The sequence below is a fragment of the Hoplias malabaricus genome, chromosome X1 (genome assembly GCF_029633855.1).
Source record: "Hoplias malabaricus isolate fHopMal1 chromosome X1, fHopMal1.hap1, whole genome shotgun sequence".
NCBI lineage: Eukaryota > Metazoa > Chordata > Actinopteri > Characiformes > Erythrinidae > Hoplias > Hoplias malabaricus.
In genome coordinates this window covers 11,805,613-11,826,083 of record NC_089818.1, presented here as the reverse complement: position 1 = coordinate 11,826,083, position 20,471 = coordinate 11,805,613, and the positions used below count along the sequence as shown (strand labels likewise).

Genomic DNA, 20,471 nt, shown 5'->3' with positions numbered 1-20,471 from the left:
GTCTCATTATTAAAAAGCAATAATTGGAAATTCATTGATTTGTTTATCTATTTGCATTTAGTCCATTATTTGTGCTATAGTACATGACATAGACTTTTTCAAAGAAGGCTTGGCAACAGGTTGTTCATTTTTTAAGATAATGCTTTGCTTATAATTCCATTAAGAATTAACAATGAGGTTTATGAAGAAAAATTATTATTTGGAAAGGGGTTTCTGATTTAAGCTTTGTTATAGGTGTAATGGGGTTGCAAATATTTAGAAGTGCTTGTTGAGCCTTAAATAAGTTTGTATATTCTTTAATTACAAGGTAGTCATTGAATGTTTGTTACGACCCAGTCTAGGGTTGAGCCGTAACAGAATGAGGAATGGGTTGAAATTAATATATGTGAAGGAATAACTGTAACAGAGATGTAAATGGTGAATCAAAAGGACACAAACGGAAACACAGAATGGATAATGAATAGAATATATATTGTGGTTGGGATATGTACAATGAAACCAAACACCAGTGAACTTCAGGATGGCCTTTAGCCGACAAAAACAACAAACAAACACCCCTCCTAACTTACCCACAAACAGCTCTAACTTACCTAAGTGTAAACAAAAGGAAACAAAAGACAACACCTTACCTTCCTCCCTGTCTATACACAAAAACACACACAAAACCCACTCCCAAAACAAACGGCAGCCAACCCTACTCTGGTGAAATATATACACAGTGTTACAATAATTTACAAAAGATAGATCTAGCATCAGTTAACCAAAAAGGGGCAAACACAAACTCGTAGTCGAAATAGGAATGGATCAAAGTCAAAACCAGGCAAACAGAATTCAAGATACACAATACAAATCACAGCACAAAACAAAGCTTACTAACAGTGTACACAGAGACGTATTTATGATTCCCGCCGGGATGACGTAGACGGAAATGGTGACAGACAACACATGGACTGGATGGTGGACCGGACTCTGGACGGTGAACAAACACACGAACTGGAACATGGAATGAACTCTAGACGGGTGAACAAACATGGACTGGAACAGATTGCAGAACCTATACATTTACAGAGATAGTGAGAGAGAGAGAAAACACACAAATACACAGCGCAGCGTAACAGTTTAATAAATCTAAGTTTGTGGTGCACTTAGTAGTTATATCACTTAGTAAAGGGGATTTAGTCGTGTAACTTGTATTGCATATTAACTCGATGGACCCTATATATATATAGCTATTTTGCTATTCCGTTTTTTTGTCAGTGCCTCTTTCAGTTGCTTTTAAACAGTCATTATGTGACATAGCCATATTCAATATGTTGTTTTATTTTCTAAAGAACCTTTGCTATTCAAATATGTTATCACTTGAGGTTTTCATGCTGACCGATAAATCAATTTTTCTATAAATTTGTCATGTTTTGACCAAAATTTTACCTAACGCCTGCTTTTTTTTTTTCATATTTCTCAATGTACAGCCTTGAAATCATATTCCCACATCGGATATCTTCACACAGATTTTTAGTGTGAGGTGTCTGCTAGTTGAAAACATAAGCATTTTTGATGCTAATTTATTACGTCATATTACTGTGACAAAATAAATTTGTAGCATCAGACAGACATATTTTTCTTGATATTCTAAGCTCTGGGATGTATGACTGATAAAGTTCTGACAGTCACAGCAGGCCCAGACTTTCAGGAATTTAGTTCAGGGCAAATATGGACAATATCTCAACAAATAAAAAACATTTTGGTACTTTGGCAGTTTTCTCAGATGCTGATAATATTTACAATTATTATTATTATTATTATTATTATTATAATCTTTTAAAAAATGATGAAATAATACTTGTTTATTTAGAAAACACAAAATAAAGAATTATTTAAGCTTTTTAGTTTATATTTATTGATCTAATGCAGTGTTATTTGATGTGAAACCTACAAAAACCTTGAAAAACTATAAATCAATAATAGGAATATGTTTTTGCTGATGATTCATATTTTTCTGCCCAGAGACAGCGTGGGTTGACGTTATGTGAGTCAAACTGAAACTGAAAGTAAACACCGTCTTTCTTGTCTCTTTGCAGCGTCTTTATTTCTGATTTTAGCGAATATCATTAGAAGCTTTCATGACAAGGACATAAGACAAAAATTTTGAAGGAGCGCCTTAATTTTTAGGTGGTTTTTCACACTGGATTACTCCCAGAGGCTTCACAGCACCGCAATGAGAGCACTATTTGTAGAAACAGTAGGATCTGCGCTTTCTAGTAGGATCTAGATCAGTATTCAGTAGGATCTGCGGTATACGGAGCTCACAGACGCATTCAGACATTCAAGACTTACAAAGCTGATTATATAAGGTGTGTTTTTCACCCCGCAAAATGCGGGATTCGGGTCAAATTCAATTGGGGTTTAATTTTTATTGATTGTGGTATTATAGTGGCCTATAAACCGAGGAAAAAGGAAAAATAATTAATAAGTGTAAGTTGGGAACATATTTAGTCATTATTATTCCAAAAATGGGCACTAATGTTTCAAAAGGGGTTACTCCTGTTGATATAGTTAAGAAAAATAATCCTTTAATAAAAGGCATTGCAAGAATATCAGAAAAATTTTATAAGCGATGGCCTGACATAGACCAACCATGGCCAGTAGAGGGGACACTTAACCCAGATGTAATTAAAACAATAGAGGTACTTGTATCAACATACAAAGCAGGACAGAGGAAAGGGCATCAAGGAGAAAAGCGAAAGGAAAAAAGAGAAATAGAGCTTGGCATTCTCCAGTTATTTGAACAAGAGAGTCAAAAACTGATAAAGGCGGCAAAGAAAAAGAGGGAGAAAGGTGCAGAAGCAATAAATCAGCGTACACAGGCAATTGAAAAACAAATGGCAGAAGTTAATGTGTCTTTTTCACATGTGGACACCACCACCTTATGAGAAGGAAGTGAAAACTGAGAAAGTCTACCCTCAGCTTCCAGTGATCAGTCAAGGCGGAAGTTATCACATTGAAGACGAAGATGAATGCATCATTGAAACAGGACAAGCAGAGACAACAATAAAACTGTATCCGAGTTCCAAAAGCAAGAAGAAAACTCGACGTCTGCAGACTAGAGGTGAACTGAGAATGAGAAGGAGGACCATTGGAGATGAGGATCTGAGTGACCAGGAGAAGGCCATGGGTGGATAGGACCAACCATTTGAGTAGAAGGAAAGAGGACTCAAGAGATGGAAGTTCTGATGAAACAGAGAATGAAGACAGCGATGATGGATGAAAGAGTAAGGGACCTCCCCAGGTCTGGTCAGATGATTCGGACAATTGGGTTTGAGGGAGTAAAACAGCTGATTCCTCTCACAGAACCAACTGAGCTCTGCTATAAACATCTGAAGACTACAATACCCATACTGGTATCAGAACATACACCTATTGCACTTTTGGGAAGAGATGCTTTGTGCAGACTGAACTGTACAATAAAATGCACACCAGACGGCTGCCTGGTGAAAGTGCCGAGTGAAATGATTGATCAATTGATGATGAAAACGGAGACTGAAGCTTCTTCAGTATTTTGGATTGGAAATCTTAGTGAAGAATTCTTGGAACCAGCCAAGATGTGGGAGAAGTTTATTGTAGCAAACATGCCTGATGCAAAGACTCCAGAGTATCCATTTCATTGTACACTGAAATACTTTAAGGATGCTGAGCAATCAGATGCAGAACAATGGCTGAGTCATCAACCAAAGCAAGTTGAATTACGCTCTTGTTGCATAATTTTGGGACCACAAGGAGCTGCTATGAAGATAGACAAAAATGATTACTTACATAAAGAGTTTGATGTGGGAAAATGTGTACCACATGTGACTTTGCTGGTGTCTGAAGATTGTGAGCAGAAACAAATAGATAAAATGATGGCAGAAGCAGAAGAAGCTATCTTTTAACCGCTAAAAGAGAATCTTTCCATCTGGAGGAGTGAAGATCAGCGATTTATTAAGATTATGATTACTGCTCAAGGACAAGGACAGCCACAAGTCGTCAGGATGACACATGAATCACTTTGCAATGAGAAAATGGATTGAAACTCTTTGAAAGAGGAAATGCTGCGATATGTTCCAAAATGTTTATGGTCACAACATAGCACTGACATTGGATTTGTGAAGTCAGCTCAACCAGTGAAAGTTGAACTCCGACCAGGAACAAAACCTCCATGGAAGCCTCAGTATCCTTTGAATGAAGGAGCAATCAAAGGGATCGAACCACAAATTGAAGGTCTTGTGAAAGCAGATGTTCTGAAGATAACACAGAATCCGCAGAGTAATACACCTTTGTTGCCTGTGAAGAAGCCAGATAATTCTTATTGTTTAGTACATGATTTGAGAGCAGTAAATGAAGTAGTAGCAGACTTACCAGCAGAAGTGCCAGATCCACATGTTTTGTTAGCCCAAACTCCTCCGGATGCAAAGTATTTCACAGTATTAGATTTATGTGGTGCATTTTTTAGTGTTCCACTAAGTATAGAAAGTCAGGGTTTATTTGGGTTTACATACAAGGAGCAATTCTATGAGTATAAAAGATTACCACAGGGATATAAACATAGTCCTCACATTTTCAATAAAGTATTGAAAGATGATCTAGTTGGGGTAGACCAGAAGTTAAAAAGTACTGTCATTTAATACATGGATGATATTCTTCATTGTGCACCAGATGAGGAAACAGGTCATAAACTAAGCGTAAAGATGCACAAACTGTTGACAAGTTTTTGTGTGGAGAATCCATAAGCAGGTTGTCACGCCTTCGTCCTGTCATGTCTGTTGTCCCCGGCCATGTGCTTTTAGCACATGGCTATGTTTTGTTTATATCCTTGTCTCCGCCCTCGTCCCGCCTCCTCGTCCGTGTCATGTGTTAACCCGTCCTCATTATCTGTCCAGGTGTTTCTCATTTGTGTTAGTATTTAAGCCCTCTTGTCTCGTGTCCTGTTTTTCGTTCATTTCACATTCACATTTCTCCTATGTCTAGTCAGTCGTGTTTTCTGTCTGTCTCTGAAGTTTCCCTCGTCGTCGTTTCGTTTCCCAGTCTAGTCTGTCTCTGTGATAGTTCCGTTTCATTTCGTGTTTTGTTGTTTCCTTTGTATCTTGTCTTTGTTTTGCTTTATTAAAATATCCCGTGTTTTAGCGAATGCGTCCGCCTCCTTCAGTCCGCACCCCTCATCCCTGACAGAATGAACGACCATTACCAGGATGCAGCTAGCACAGAAAATATGTTCGACAGGGCTGCGATGTGGAGTAGCCGGCTCCGGCAGATACACGCCAGCGTTAATCAACGCCTACAGGAGGAGGCAGCTCGTGAATCGAGTGATTACGCCAGCGCGAGTCGTAAGAGTCGGCAGAAAAAGCGTGCTGGAGTCCCCCCCTCGCTGGGGGATTACCCCCTCAGTTCCGGGGAAATTTTTGGGGGGGCGTTAAGGGTAGGGGCTGTTAGCCTCACCTCCGTAGCTCTGAGGTCTGAGGCTAACAGGGGCGCACCTCGAGGGGATCTAATGGGTGCGCCTGTGAAACCCCCTAAACCCTTTACAGCTCCAGCGTGAGCCCGGCGAGCAGCACAAACTCCTGTCCTCGAGAGCGCGGCACCTCCAGCCGCGCCTATCTTCGTGAGCGCGGCGCGTGCCTCTCCTGTCTTCGTGAGCGCGGCGCGCGCCTCTCCTGTCTTCGTGAGCGCAACGCGCGCCTCTCCAGTCTCCGTGGACGACGGCGCAGATTCATCTGCCTCCTTGGACGTCGTCGCAGGTTCCCCTGCCTCCTTGGACGTCGTCGCAGGTTCCCCTGCCTCCTTGGACGTCGTCGCAGGTTCCCCTGCCTCCGTGGACGACGTCGCAGATTCCCCTGCCTCCGTGATGGCGGCACCTGCCGCTCCAGTCTCCGTGATGGCGGCACTCGCCGCTCCTGTCCCCGTGACTGTGGCTGCGGCCGCTCCTGTCCCCGTGACTGTGGCTACGGCCGCTCCTGTCCCCGTGACTGTGGCTACAGCCGCTCCTGTCCATGGCCGTAGGTCGGCCCGAAGGACTTCAGGGCCGATCCCCAGAACTGTGCCCAGGCTGGTTCCTCAGACTGCCCCACAGACATTAGCCAGTCCTGGGCACCCCCCTGTTATATTGGTTCCCCTGTCTGTCCCTGTCTTGGTTCCTGTCTCTGTTCTTGTCCCTGTGCCCGTGTCAGCCTTTGTCTCTGTCCCTGTCCCGGTCACTGTGTTTGTGTCAGTCCCTGTGAATGTCTTGGTCCCTGTTCCCCTGTCAAGTCCTGTCCAGTCTCCGTTTCAACCCCCTGTTCAGTCCCCTGTTAGTCATGTCCAGTCTCCGTATCCGTCCAATGTCCAGTCACCCGTCTTGTCTCCGGTCCAGTCTCTGTTTCAAATCCCTGTCCAGTCTCAAGGCCCGTCTCCGGTCCAGTCTCTGTTTCAACCCTCCGTCTTGTCTCCGGTCCAGTCCCCTGTTAGTCCTGTCCAGTCCCCGTTCCAACCCTCGGTCCCGTCTCCTGTCCAGTCCCCTGTCAGTCCTGTCCAGTCCCTGTTTCAACCCTCTGTCTTGTCTCACGTCCAGTTCCCGTATCCGTCCAATGTCCAGTCACCTGTCTTGTCTCCGGTCCAGTCTCTGTTTCAAACCCCTGTCCAGTCTCAAGTCCCGTCTCCTGTCCAGTCTCCGTTTCAACCCCTTGTTCAGTCACCGTTTCAACCCTCTGTCTTGTCTCACGTCCAGTTCCCGTATCCGTCCAATGTCCAGTCACCTGTCTTGTCTCCGGTCCAGTTTCCCTTTCAATCCCCTGTCCAGTCTCCAGTCCCGTCTCCGTTTCAGTCTAGTGTCATGTCACCTGTCCTGTCTTCTGTCCAGTCACATACCCCTGTCCATTCTAACGTTCCTATCCTGTCCCGTGTCTTGTCCCGTCTCGTCACCAGTCTCTGCTCCCGTCCATTCCCAGCAACCAGTCCTGTCATCAGTCCCGTCTCCTTTCCAGTCCCCTGTTCTGTCACCTGTCCATGTCCAGTCTTCTGTCCCCAAACGTGTCCAGTCTCCGTATCCGTCCCACGTTCAGTCCCCTGTCTTGTCTCCCGTCAATTCCCATGTGTCCACTCCTGTCCTGTCCAGTCCGTTCTCGTCTCTTGTTGTCCCCCTTTCTCAGTCTCCTGTCATGTCCCATGTCCCGTCTCGTATATTCGATTCTGTTGTGTCCCCAGCTCCAGTGTCTGTTCCCGTATTGTCCTGAGTCCTGTCACCCGTTGGTTTGTTGTCCTGTCTTGTTTTTCCGTGCCCTCTCCTGTGCCAACTCCTGGGGGGTTTAGGAGTACGCGCCCGGGAGTTGCGCGTTCTTGGGGGGGGGCATCTGTCACGCCTTCGTCCTGTCATGTCTGTTGTCCCCGGCCATGTGCTTTTAGCACATGGCTATGTTTTGTTTATATCCTTGTCTCCGCCCTCGTCCCGCCTCCTCGTCCGTGTCGTGTTAACCCGTCCTCATTATCTGTCCAGGTGTTTCTCACTTGTGTTAGTATTTAAGCCCTCTTGTCTCGTGTCCTGTTTTTCGTTCATTTCACATTCACATTTCTCCTATGTCTAGTCAGTCGTGTTTTCTGTCTGTCTCCGAAGTTTCCCTCGTTGTCGTTTCGTTTCCCAGTCTAGTCTGTCTCTGTGATAGTTCCGTTTCATTTCGTGTTTTGTTGTTTCCTTTGTATCTTGTCTTTGTTTTGCTTTATTAAAATATCCCGTGTTTTAGCGAATGCGTCCGCCTCCTTCAGTCCGCACCCCTCATCCCTGACACAGGTGGGTACTTCCAGATCGAATATCCTCAGATAATGGCAAAGAGTTTGTGGATAAAACAGTGAAATTAATTTTGCAAAAATTGGGAATTAAACAGCGTCTGGGAGCTGTGTACCATCCGCAACGTCAAGGGATTTGTGAAAAAATGAATGGTGTCTTGAAAAATCGGATTGTTAAAATCTGTCAGCACACGGGTTTAAATTGGATAGCAGCAATTCCATTAGCATTAACGGTGTGTCGCTCAAGTGAGCTGCATGATTTACACATGACTCCTCATGAGTTGATGACAGGCAGACGAATGCCAACACTATGTTTGCGTACAAGTGGGAAAGGTCCAAGTTTAGCCCTTTTAGAAGATGACATGCGAGCATATGTTTCATACTTAGCTAATTTACATAAAATAATATCCACATACGTTTCAGAAAAGCAAAGAAAAGAGGAGGAGCAGGAGAGGCTGGATGAGCAAAGGAAGAAAACAATGCAGCCTGGAGACAAGGTGTTTGTAAAGAAGAAAATGGTATAATGAACGCAGAGAAGGACCTTTTGAAGTTGTTCGCAGTACTGGAACGGCGGTTCAAGTTAAGGGGTCTCCAACATGGTATCATTTATCTGTGTTAAAGCACCAAGTGAAGAGAAGCCTTTCTCAAAGGAAGGAGAGGTTGCAGGTTCAGGAGAACCAAAAGAACATGAGGGAGAACAGGTTGAAAATAACATGCAAGAAACAAACCAGAGTAAATCTCCTGAAGAGGAGCTTGTCCCTGGTTTGGATGATGCTGATGACTCTGTGTATATTTCTGATGATGCCAGACATGACACAGCAGATTGTAATCAAGACAAAAAGTTTGGAGAAATTGAATATCAATATGTTCTAGAAATAGCAAGTCCCATTCCAGAAAGCAGTAATTCCATTTCAAAACAGTTCAGAGACTTGGATCAAGAAAAGAGTCCAAGACCAGTTCGAAAAAAAAGGTTAGACCTAAACGGTATGAGAACTAAAGAGAATGAAACTTTAGAGAATTTTACTTTTCTAGTGTCGAAAGTTAGTGAGGGGGTAAATGGATCACATCTAACTACACTAGTGCACTAGATAATTTCAACAACGCCATCCACTTTGAAGACTGTAATTAAAGTTAAATTAGGTAAAACAGTTCATCTTCCCTGTACATGTGGAAGATTTAATACAGGGAGTAATAGTCCTCCTAAGTGGAAAAATAGTCGTGGTGAAGAAGTGGTGTTAACAGGACCTGAAGTTGATCATTTGCCTCGTTACCAGAGAAAGTATCTTTTGTTTAATGCCTTTAGGTGGTTTAAAGTTAGAGATGATTGTTCAATTCTTTTACGTAACGTTACATGGGAAGATCAAGGGAAATACACTCCTCCTTGGATCACCACCTAACGTGGTGGAGGTGTTTGCGTGCCTGCGTGAACCTAGGAGCTATGTTGTCTGGGGCAATAGCCCCTGGTAGGGTCTCCCAAGGCAAATTGGTCCTAGGTGATGGGCCAGACAAAGAGTGATCCATAAAGACAAGGATAAATAAGACATGAACACGGACACAGCCTCCCTTGCCCAAAGTAGGGCTACCGGGGCCTCACCCTGGAGACAGGCCTGGGGGAGGGGCTCCTTGGCGAGCGCCTGGTGGCCGGACTTTCACTCATGGGGTCAGGCCGGGCTTAGCCCGAAGGAGTTACATGGGTCCACTCTCCCATGGGCCCACCACCTGTGGGAGGGGTAGTAATCTGGGTCTGGTGCATTGTGGATCGGGTGGCGGTTGGGGTCGTGGGCCCTGGCGTTCTGATCCTCGGTTACTGAAACTGGCTTTTGGAACATGGAACGTAACCTCTCTGGTGGGAAAAGAGCCTGAGCTGGAGCGCGAGGTTGAGAGGTACTGGCTAGATATAGTTGGGCTCACCTCGACACACAGTATAGGCTTTGGAATCAATCTCCTTGAGAGGGGCTGGATGCTCTTTCACTCTGGAGTTGCCCAATGTGAGAGGCGTAAGGCAGGAGTGGGCTTAATCATAGCTTTCATAGCTGGGGTTTACCCCAGTGGACGAGAGGGTAATCTCCCTGCGCCTTTGGGTTGGGGAAAGGGCTCTGACTGTTGTTTGTGCTTATGCACCGAACAGCAGTTCAGAGTACCATGCCTTCTTGGGGACCCTAGAGGGGGTGCTGGAGAACACTCATTCTGGGGACTCCATTGTTCTGCTGGGGGACTTCAATGCTCACGTGGGTAATGACAGTGAGACCTGGAGGGGCGTGATTGGGAGGAACGGCCCCGCTGTTCTGAACCCGAGTGGTGTTCAGTTATTGGATTTCTGTGCCCATCACAGTTTGTCCATTATGAACACCATGTTTGAGCATAAGGGTGTCCACAAATACACTGTAAAAAGTGGGACTGGGTAAATTAATATTTAGTTAAAAACTAATAGTAACTTGAACTTAATAAAAAGACTTCATGTAGTTTGAAATAAAATTGAGCTAAATTCAACAAATTTGAACAAAGTATTAATTGCAATTTACACAGTTTTGGGTAAATAAAATTAGCTGGGATATGTTGAATAGAACGTATTCATATTTTATGAGTAACACCAAAGATCCAGAAAATGTAATAGATTATACTCATTGGGAGGTTTTTAATTTTAATCATACACTTCCGCCCAACGCGTTCTGAAACTCGTGGACACCAGCATTGTTGGGTTCTGAACGTCCGCGGACTTTCCAAAGTGAACAGCTTTTAAATTATTAACAGCAAAAGAACAATTTTTATCTAAAACTGTGTATTTTGTTTGAGGCGCTCTTAAATGTGAGGACACGTAGTTCTAAGCTCCGGATTTTTTAAGGTGGATCGGTGTGTTTGAGGGGGACGACGACAGTTGTTTGTATGTGGATGAAGTCTGTAAGTTTTTAATCCACTGATTGAATTACCAGAGACACTCCTTTGTAACTCGAGATGTTTAGTTTGTAGCACTGTCGCTAATGCAGTTAGCCGTCTCCGGAGTTTGGAGGCATTTCCACCTTAAGAGATCCGAAACCGCAAAACCATGGAGCAGGAATAGAGTAATCCTCATTTCTGTTCGTTGTTTTCAACGTTTGGAGTTCTTTTCTCTGTCTAAAACAACACCAGACGCCTCTGCTATGTGCAGGGAGAGAGAGACCTAGTAGGTAACTGAGGCGGTTTATTTACAAACACTGGTGCTTCGTAAAGACCGGTTTCGAGCACAGACTGGAGAGTTAGCTGAGGGTGAGGAACAACGTTTGATTAAAAAACAAAGTGTTTTTGTGATTACAATCCTGAATTACGGTTTTAAGAAGCTGATGTTGTGCTTTCTGTAGTTTGCATGTTGTTTCATGTGTCTGTTGACGGTGTAATGAAGCCATGACCCGACGCTCAGTCTCTGTCAGAGTATACCTTCAAACGGTCATTGCAGCACTAGCGCACTCTCACTTAATTCACAGAGCTGCGTTCGAACACAGAGTTCAGCAAATTAGAGCACACCACGAAATCAGAGGCAATGATTCGTCTGTTTACTAAACATTTAACATTTTACGTATTATGTTAGCATTCCATTCTCAATATATCAGCATGCATGTTTTCATAATATTGTGTAGGAACACCTATTTGTTTTTATTTTTAATCTCTTTGTTTTTCTGCTAAGTTTTTTTTTAAAATCTATTTCCCAATAGCATTTTCTCTTTTCGTGCCATATACCTGATGGTTTCTGTTAAAGTTAAACTGCTGTGTTATTTCTGTGTCAGAAATGTGTTATATTCACTGTTTATTTGCACTAATTTGTGTTTCGGGTTTTTGTAGCGTTCGAAAACAGGCTGTAGCCGATATGGCTCGTAGTTTACTTTTTTTCCGTGAATCTGAATCGTAAAACTAAATTCGAGCGTGACTTGAGGGCACTAATATAAACAATATAATTAGTACTTATTAAAAGCAAGAAAAATTCCAATGCCAATCGTTTCTATACAATTTTATGACCTGTGTTTGCTCTCTGTCTACAGTCTGGTTTAAATGGTTTGACTGTACAGCAAGGTTATGTCTGTTTATATTTTATGTACATAATGAATTTGAAATACAAGATATCATATTTTGTTAACAATTATACCCAGTCAATCTAATTAGGACTCAGGATGCACCTGAAAATAGATGAATAGAAAAGACAAACACTAAAACATTACACTTGCTTATGATGTTAAAGCTAATATTCATCTATTTGCAGGTGAATGCTGAATCCTAATTAAATTGATCTGGTATAAGATGAGTGCAGTCTCAAAACATTGTTGAGATTTAAGTGCACCAACAAGTTTTGACCTTGCATCACATTCCAAAATATATTCTGCCTGTGATCCTTGATGTAGTTGTATCAATTTTAAATTTTTGTGTGAATAAATGTTGCGAGAGTTGAATAAATGTTTACCTGGTATTATTTTTATGCACATTGACCTGTTGACTCGAACATGGCACAAAAAGGACAAATTAAGTAGATTTAACATAAAAAAAATATGGCAACAAAGTGACACGTGATATTATTGAATAGATGTAAAGTTACTATAATTAGTAAATAGAAACAAGCTTTCTCCAGAAACCTAGTACAGGCTACTCAATTTTTGCAAGATATTTAGTAAATGTAAATCAATACTTGCAAGATATTTAGTAAATATTAATTAAGTTTTCTCAGATAAATTGTCCTTTCCTTGTGAAATTAAGTTGTATTTACTCAATATTTTTGAGCTATATTAATTCATATTTAGGCATGTTATTACTAAATCCAACACATTTTAACTAACAATTTAGTTAATTTATTCAATGAATGTTACTTAAAAGTTGGAAAATTAGAATCTACTCATTAATATTACGTGTCACTTTGTTGCCATAATTTTTTTAAGTAACTAATGGGTCACATTTTTTACAGTGTACACCTGGCATCAGGATACCCTAGGCCGCATTTTGTCTCGTCTATCACTGGGGCTGAGGTGGCCGAGGTGGTAAGGAAACTCCTTGGCGGTAGGGCCCCGGGGGTGGATGAGGTTCGCCCCGGGTTCCTCAAGGCTCTGGATGTTGTGGGGCTGTCCTGGCTGACACGTCTTTGCAACATCGCATGGACATCGGGGGCAGTGCCTCTGGACTGGCAGACTAGGGTGGTGGTTCCCCTTTTTAAAAAGGGGGATCGGAGGGTGTATTCCAACTATAGGGGATCACACTCCTCAGCCTCCCCGGTAAGGTCTATGCAGGGGTACTGGAGAAGAGAGTCCGACTGATAGTTGAACCTCAGATCCAGGAGGAACAATGCGGATTCCGCCCCGGTCGTGGAACACAGGACCAGCTCTTTACCCTCGCTAGGATCCTGGAGGGTGCATGGGAGTTTGCTCAACCAGTCTACATGTGTTTTGTGGATCTGGAGAAGGCATTCGACCATGTCCCTCTGGGTATTCTGTGAGGGGTGCTCAGGGAGTATGGGGTACTGGGCTCTTTGCTACGAGCTATCCAGTCCCTGTACAAACAGAGCAGGAGTCTGGTTTGTATGGTTGGCAGTAAGTCCGACTGGTTTCCAGTCGGAGTTGGACTCCATCAGGGCTGCCCGTTGTCACCGGTTCTGTTCATAATTTTTATGGACAGAATTTCTCGGTGTAGCCAAGTGGCAGAGGGTTTCTCTTTGGTGGTCTCAGGATTCCATGTCTGCTTTTTGCAGATGATGTGGTCTTGTTGGCTTCATCGAGCCGGGACCTCCAGCTCTTGCTGGACCAGTTTGCAGCCAAGTGTGAAGCAGTAGGGATGAGGATCAGTACCTCCAAGTCAGAGTCCATGGTACTCAGTCAGAAAAGGGTGGAGTGCTCTCTCCAGTTTGGAAATGAAATCCTGCCTCAAGTTAAGTTTAACTGTCTCGGGGTCCTTCACGAGTGAAGGAAAGATGAAGCGTGAGATCGACAGGCGGATCGGTGCAGCATCAGCAGTAATGCGGACTCTGTACCGGTCCGTTGTGGTGAAGAGAGAGCTGAGCAGAAAAGCAAAGCTCTCAATTTACCGTTCAATCTACGACCCAACCCTCACCTATGGTCATGAGCTTTGGGTAGTGACAGAAAGAACGAGTCTCGATGTCTCGACTGGCCTGGGAACGCCTCGGTATACCCACGGACGAGCTGGAGGCGGTGGCTGGGGAGCGGGACGTCTGGGTTTCTTTGCTCTGACTGCTTCCCCCGCGACCCGGACCCAGATAAGCGGTGGATAATGGATGGATGGATCTTTTGCAGGGATGATAATATTAAGGCAATCCAAATGAAACCAGTGCTGACATCTTTCACAGTTGTTACTGTAATGGGTTATTGCTAATTTTTGCTAGGCATATGTATTTGGCATTGATCAACACATAGGTAGTATCACTAGGACAGCTTTTTTACATCTTCGCAATATTGCTAAGATCAGGACGCAGAAACATTAGTACATGCCTTTATTACTTCAAGGCTTGACTACTGTAACGCACTACTGTCAGGATGCACCAGCAGCAATTTAAGAAAACTTCAACTAGTTCAAAATGCTGCAGCTAGGGTCCTCACTAAAACTAGAAAATTTGAACATATCAGCCCAGTTTTATCATCACTTCATTGGCTGCCTGTTAAATTCCGCATTGACTACAAAATTTTGTTATTAACATATAAAGCTCTACATGGGCTTGCTCCTGAATATCTTCAAGATACAATTTCCTATTATGAGCCTCCACGTTCACTCAGATCACAGAATACTGGATTTTTAATTGTTCCCAGAATTCAGAAGGCCTCAGCTGGGGGAAGAGCCTTTTCTTATAAAGCCCCCAGACTCTGGAATGATCTTCCAGAAAATAATCGGGACTCAGACACAGTCAAAATCTTCAAATCTAGGCTAAAAACACATTTGGCAGATCTGGGGGGTCCATGGACACAGGGAATTATAGTAAACTGAGACGCTGGTGTTGTCGTCCCGCCGCTTCTCGCGATCACTCAGGTTTGTTGACGGTGGAGCGGAGGGATGCCAGTGTTTCAGGATGCTCCCGTGTCTGTGTGTCCTCCTGGTTCTCTCCTTTTAGTTAAAGCTGTCATAGTCAGATCTGCCGGAGTCATTAGCCACACTCTGGAAATTTTCATATTTTCTACTTTACAAACACAAAACAGTTCAAAACTAATTCCATCCCTTTACATCTTTCCGAGTAAGCAACTGCCCACCTGTCTGTCTGGACACCGATGGATGACTGTCGAGACCCTCCTCCACGCTTCAGACCAGCTGCCCACGCTCCAGCAACCACCAAGTGCCTTGAAGCTGTCCCTACACTGAAGTTCTCATGGACTACTAACTATCATCACCAGTAGATTGACCAGAGGAGGATGGGTCACCCCTTGTGAGCCTTGGTTCCTCCCAAGGTTTCTTCCTCAGCTGGGGGAGTTTTTCCTTGCCACTGTCGCCCCTGGCTTGCTCACTTGAGGGTTTTACATTTGTTTTTACATTTCATGTCAAATCTTTGTCTTACTGGAATTCTGTGAAGCTGCTTTGTGACAACATCAGTTGTGAAAAGCGCTATATAAATAAATTTGATTTGATTTGATGATAAAGGCATTGGTATCTAAGAAACAAACACAGCAAATGCTTGTGAGAATACATATTTGGCTAAATGTTTGCTAATACACCATAGCAGCCAACTTGTAAAACTTTAGCAATTGCATACCAATGCCTTTACAAACGTTTTGAGATTGGTGGTTGGAGACTAGTGGTTGGAGATTGTGGCGGTTGGAGGCTAGTGGTTCTAGACTGGTGGTTAGAGACTATGGTTGGTTGGAGATTGTGGAGATTGGAGACGGGACAGTTAGAATTTTTTTTTTTTTTTATGTGACAGTTTTGGTTTTGATTGTATTCTGCGTTTTGGCTTTTCCAACACCTTGGGACTTTAGCTGGTCACTAGAATGTAGTGATGGTGTGGACAGGGAAATAATGCTAACAGAAGGTTACTGATACATTTTCTCTGGTTTTACATTACACAGCTCCAGGGGCCTGGAGGTTGTGGGTTCGATTCCCGCGCCGGGTGACTGTCTGTGAGGAGTTGGTGTGTTCTCCCCGTGTCCGTGTGGGTTTCCTCCGGGTGCTCCGGTTTCCTCCCAAAGTCCAAAAACACACGTTGCAGGTGGATTGGCGACTCGAAAGTGTCCGTAGGTGTGTGTGTGAGTGAATGTGTGTGTCTGTGTTGCCCTGTGAAGGACTGGTGTCCCCTCCAGGGTGTATTCCCGCCTTGCGCCCAATGATTCCAGGTAGGCTCTGGACCCCCCGCGACCCTAAATTGGATAAGCGGTTACAGATAATGGATGGATGGATGGATGGTTTTACATTGTTTGTGTAATGCGATAATATTAACAATAACAACAATAATAAAAATAGCAATAAAGCAATAATAATAATATACCTTTTTATGGCACTTTTGTAAGACTCAAGATTGTGTCAGAAGACAATTAAATGTTTTTTTTTTTAAGTACACAGGAGGAAAGGTTCTGAGAAAATATGTAGATTTTTTGTTTAGCTCAGCTTTAAAAAAATAAAACGAAGATACATTTTGGTGTGAATACACCGCAGTCATGTTCTCCCATCTGTTTTAATGTGGCACTCCCTTGTGGGTCTCTGATTTACTGCACTACCACATACTGAATATTAAAGTCAAAGGAAACTGGATGTGTGGACTATGTAGGATAGTAATTTAAATACATTTTAAAAAATAATAATGTTGTGCACTTTGAAAACAGTTTTACAAATACAAGTAAAATAAAAATACAATGAAAAATGGATGGAAAGTAAAATGTGCAAATAATGTACATAAAATAAAAGGTCAGAGAAAAAAAATTCTGGTGTCTTTCTACAGGGTCAGTGAAGGAGGGACTATAATGGGTTAAACACAGAGCCCAGTTGGCCTATATACAGCCCACTCTGGACACATGTAAAATACAGGATCCCACATCATTCACACTAACAGCACCTCCCCCCGCGGTCCACCAAGTTGGCTGGTTTATGGTCCTAGGTTCTTTGCTGAACTGATTGCAGTCAGTCAGCGTCAACAGTTCAGTTGCTACAAAACACAGAAGCAGAATCCAGAGTTGATGTTTTGAAGATTTTTTCACAACTGACTTTGTGTCAGAATTATATAATTTTTAATGCTGACCAGTTTAAGAAATGATTAACTGTCCACTTAGTAACTATCTGAACTCTATGTGTAATTAGTGAAGGGTTGAACAATGCTGCCCCCCGGAGGACACCAGAAGGATTGAGACTGAATTACACATATTCGTGTCACATGAGTGTCACATATTAATTCTAGATTAGTCTATATATTCATTCATCCTGAAATCCCTTCAGTTCATAAAGTTTACTAATTTGAATGTTATGAGCTTATGAGGTAGAGAACTTTGATCAGATGAAATAAAAATATTACTCCATGTGTTAATTGTTCAGAAACCAAGTGACAAGAATCTAAATCTTAAATATCAACATAATTTACATTAACCCCAGAATGACTTGGTGAGATTCACACCCCAAAGGAACTGTCTAAATGAAAATGGATGTGGTTTATATGTAATTTAATGAATAACCATTTCATTTCCTTTGAATAAAATTGTGGGTTAGTTTATGGTGGTCATTTGGTTTGTATATTAAGACAAAAATGCTGCTATTCTTTTGCTGCAACCTTTCCAGACCTCAACAGTAACTTCAGGAACTCTTATCCTTAAATTACTGCACTAATCCCACACTGTATTTTTAACTTAGGACAGAAGAACAGCATTAGGATTAACCCCAGCGGGGAGGGGAGGCAACTCCTGATCCTGATTCAAACACAGTCACTTTTCTGTTATATCCAGACACTGATGTTCAGTTCCAGGGAGCTCAAGGTCCTGGCTCTGTTTTTTTAATATAGGATTCAGTGAATGGACATACACATCCTGGAACTAAAATCATGAATCAGCCGAGAAGACACTTGAATAAACTGAAGAAGCGGCGCTCCAGTCTTTTTGCAAGCTTAAAACTCAATGACAGTTTCTCTCAGAGCATCAATGAAGAGGAAAGTGCTTTTCCTTTTTCAAAGGACAGTTCTGTTAAACCATGGACATCGATGGACAACCTGGACAGTCCAGACAAAGCTGAAGACACAAAAAACAGAAAAAAAGAGAAGAAAGGAAACAACAGAGACCCACCAAGGCTCCCTCATAGACACTCCACCATTATCAACCTAAACGTAGGAGGCAAGGTCTTTAATCTTCCCAAGCACCTGGCCGTCAAACATCCCAGATCCCGAATCGGAAAACTGGCTCTGTGTTCGGATCTCGTAAAGCAGCTGACACTCTGCGACGATTACTGTGTCATCACCAATGAGTTCTTCTTTGATCGAGACCCTACTTTTTTCCACTACATCTTCCATTTCTATTACAGCAATGTGCTGTGGGTGATGGAGAGTCTGTGTCCCATTAACTTTGAGGAGGAGATGAAGTTCTGGGGCCTGCACCTCCGGGACACTCCACGCTGCTGCCGGATTCTGTTTGAGGAAAAAGCAGACGAGATCCGAGACCAGCTGAAGGTCAATAGGGAGCTGATGGCCGAAATCGAGCCCATCCACAATGAGGAGGGCTTTAAGACCATGTTCCTGGGTAGGATACGAAAGACCCTGTGGGACCTGATGGAGAACCCGTACTCGTCTGTCTCAGCTAAAGCCTTCGCCGTGTTCTCCAGCATATTCGTCCTCATCTCCATTGTAGCCATGACGCTGAACACGGTGGGCGAACTGAAGAGCTATAAAGTCTGTGGCAGAACCTATATGGAGTACATTGAGATCATCTCCATCCTCTTCTTCACCTTCGAGTACTTCCTGCGCCTCTTGACAACATGTGATGTAAAGCACTTCCTGAAGAGTGCACTGAACTTCGTGGACCTGGTGGCCGTGATGCCATATTTTATTCAGCTGCTGTTTGAGACCTTTGCGGACCAGGAAGACCTCAGCGTCCAAGATGACCTGAAGGCCATGGCCAGGGTCAGCAAGGTCAGTAAAGTCCTGAAAGTGGTAAAACTGATGAGGATTTTCCGGATCCTGAAGCTGGCAAGACACTCGACCGGGATGCGTGCCTTCGGCTTCACACTGCGACAGTGCTGCGAGCAGGTCTGCTGCCTCTTTCTCTTCATCATTATGGGAATCTTCACCTTCTCTGCACTCATGTTCTCTGTGGAGCAAGATGTAGATGGAACACCGTTCAGCAGCATTCCCGATGCCTGGTGGTGGGCCGCGGTGGGTTTAGGAAAATCACAAACTATACACGTATACACTATACACACTGCACCATACACACAAACATGCACAATTTACACACACGCTCTCCACACATTTTACATAATATACACACTCACGTAATACCCCAAAATACATACTATACATAAATACACTATATACACACACTCACACGAAAGTACACACACAAACACAAAAGAATTTACATACTGCACACTCACAAACACCAAAGACTATTAACACATACTAAACACACACAGAAGTGACACACTCTACATACTCACCCAAATACAATAAACAAACACACACACATTGATATACACAATTTAGACACATGTCTACAAATACAAAATTTACACACCACATACACACACAATTTATGCACTCAACACACAACCACACATCCACTTGATATGCACAATTTACACACTATATACTTACACACACACTCACACCTCCACAATTTATACATATACATAATATACACAAACTTTATACACAGACACATACTACACACACACAAGTAATTTACACAATATAAACACACTCAAACACTCAATTTGTACACAAATGTATTTAACATTCCTTTAACATCATTGAACAAAGTACAAAATAATTTATTCTCCTCATTCAACCCATCTATGGCAGTGAACACACTAATAGATATGTGTTTAAAATAATTTTAAGAAAATCTGAATTTTTTAAAATTATTTGTTTAGTGTTGATTTGTCACTTGGACCAGACTCTGACCTCTTGCTGTGTAATAGAGTGTAATAAACAATGTAATAAAGGCGTAATGTGTTTGTGCAGGTGAGCATTTCGACGGTGGGATATGGAGACGTGGTTCCCATCTCATATTCCGGGAGAGTGGTGGCATTTGGATGCATTTCCTTTGGGATCATTCTCAACGGAATGCCCATTTCGATCCTGTTCAATAAATTCTCTGACTACTACGCCAAGCTGAAAGCTCAGGAATTTACTAACACCAAGGTCCAGCGAAGTCTCCAGCTCCAGAAACGACTTCGCCATAAATTTGAGACTTGCTTTCAATCCCAGGAGGAAGAGCCTAGAGGGGAAGTCCATTCAAATCTTCCAAACACTTAAAGATCAAAAAATCACCATGAACAACCCTAGACAATACACAGAAACCTTAGTGACACACTGCATCCCTCATTCTGGCCAATTACAAATTATTTAAACTTATGGGAAATGGACACAGAGTCTTCCCTCACCGCTCAGACTAAATGATGTTAGGGAGCCAAGGAGCTCAGGACAATGTATAAAGGAAGCTAAACAATCAGCTTAAAATCCACTTTCAAATAGTACAGCTTAGCAGCACAGCTAATCCTCCATTCTGTTAATAGCTGCTCCCAGATTCCACTGCGTTAACAGTCAGCAACAC

General features: G+C 42.8%; 1 protein-coding gene across 1 annotated transcript; it reads left to right on the top strand.

Annotated features, from left to right (window-relative positions):
- Positions 1-17,749: 17,749 nt before the first annotated feature.
- Positions 17,750-20,173, top strand: LOC136676077 (potassium voltage-gated channel subfamily V member 2-like). The gene is made up of 2 exons (XM_066652927.1): positions 17,750-19,069; positions 19,880-20,173. The coding sequence occupies exons 1-2, from the start codon at positions 17,750-17,752 to the stop codon at positions 20,171-20,173; spliced, it is 1,614 nt and encodes a 537-aa protein (XP_066509024.1).
- The last annotated feature ends 298 nt before the right edge of the window (positions 20,174-20,471 follow it).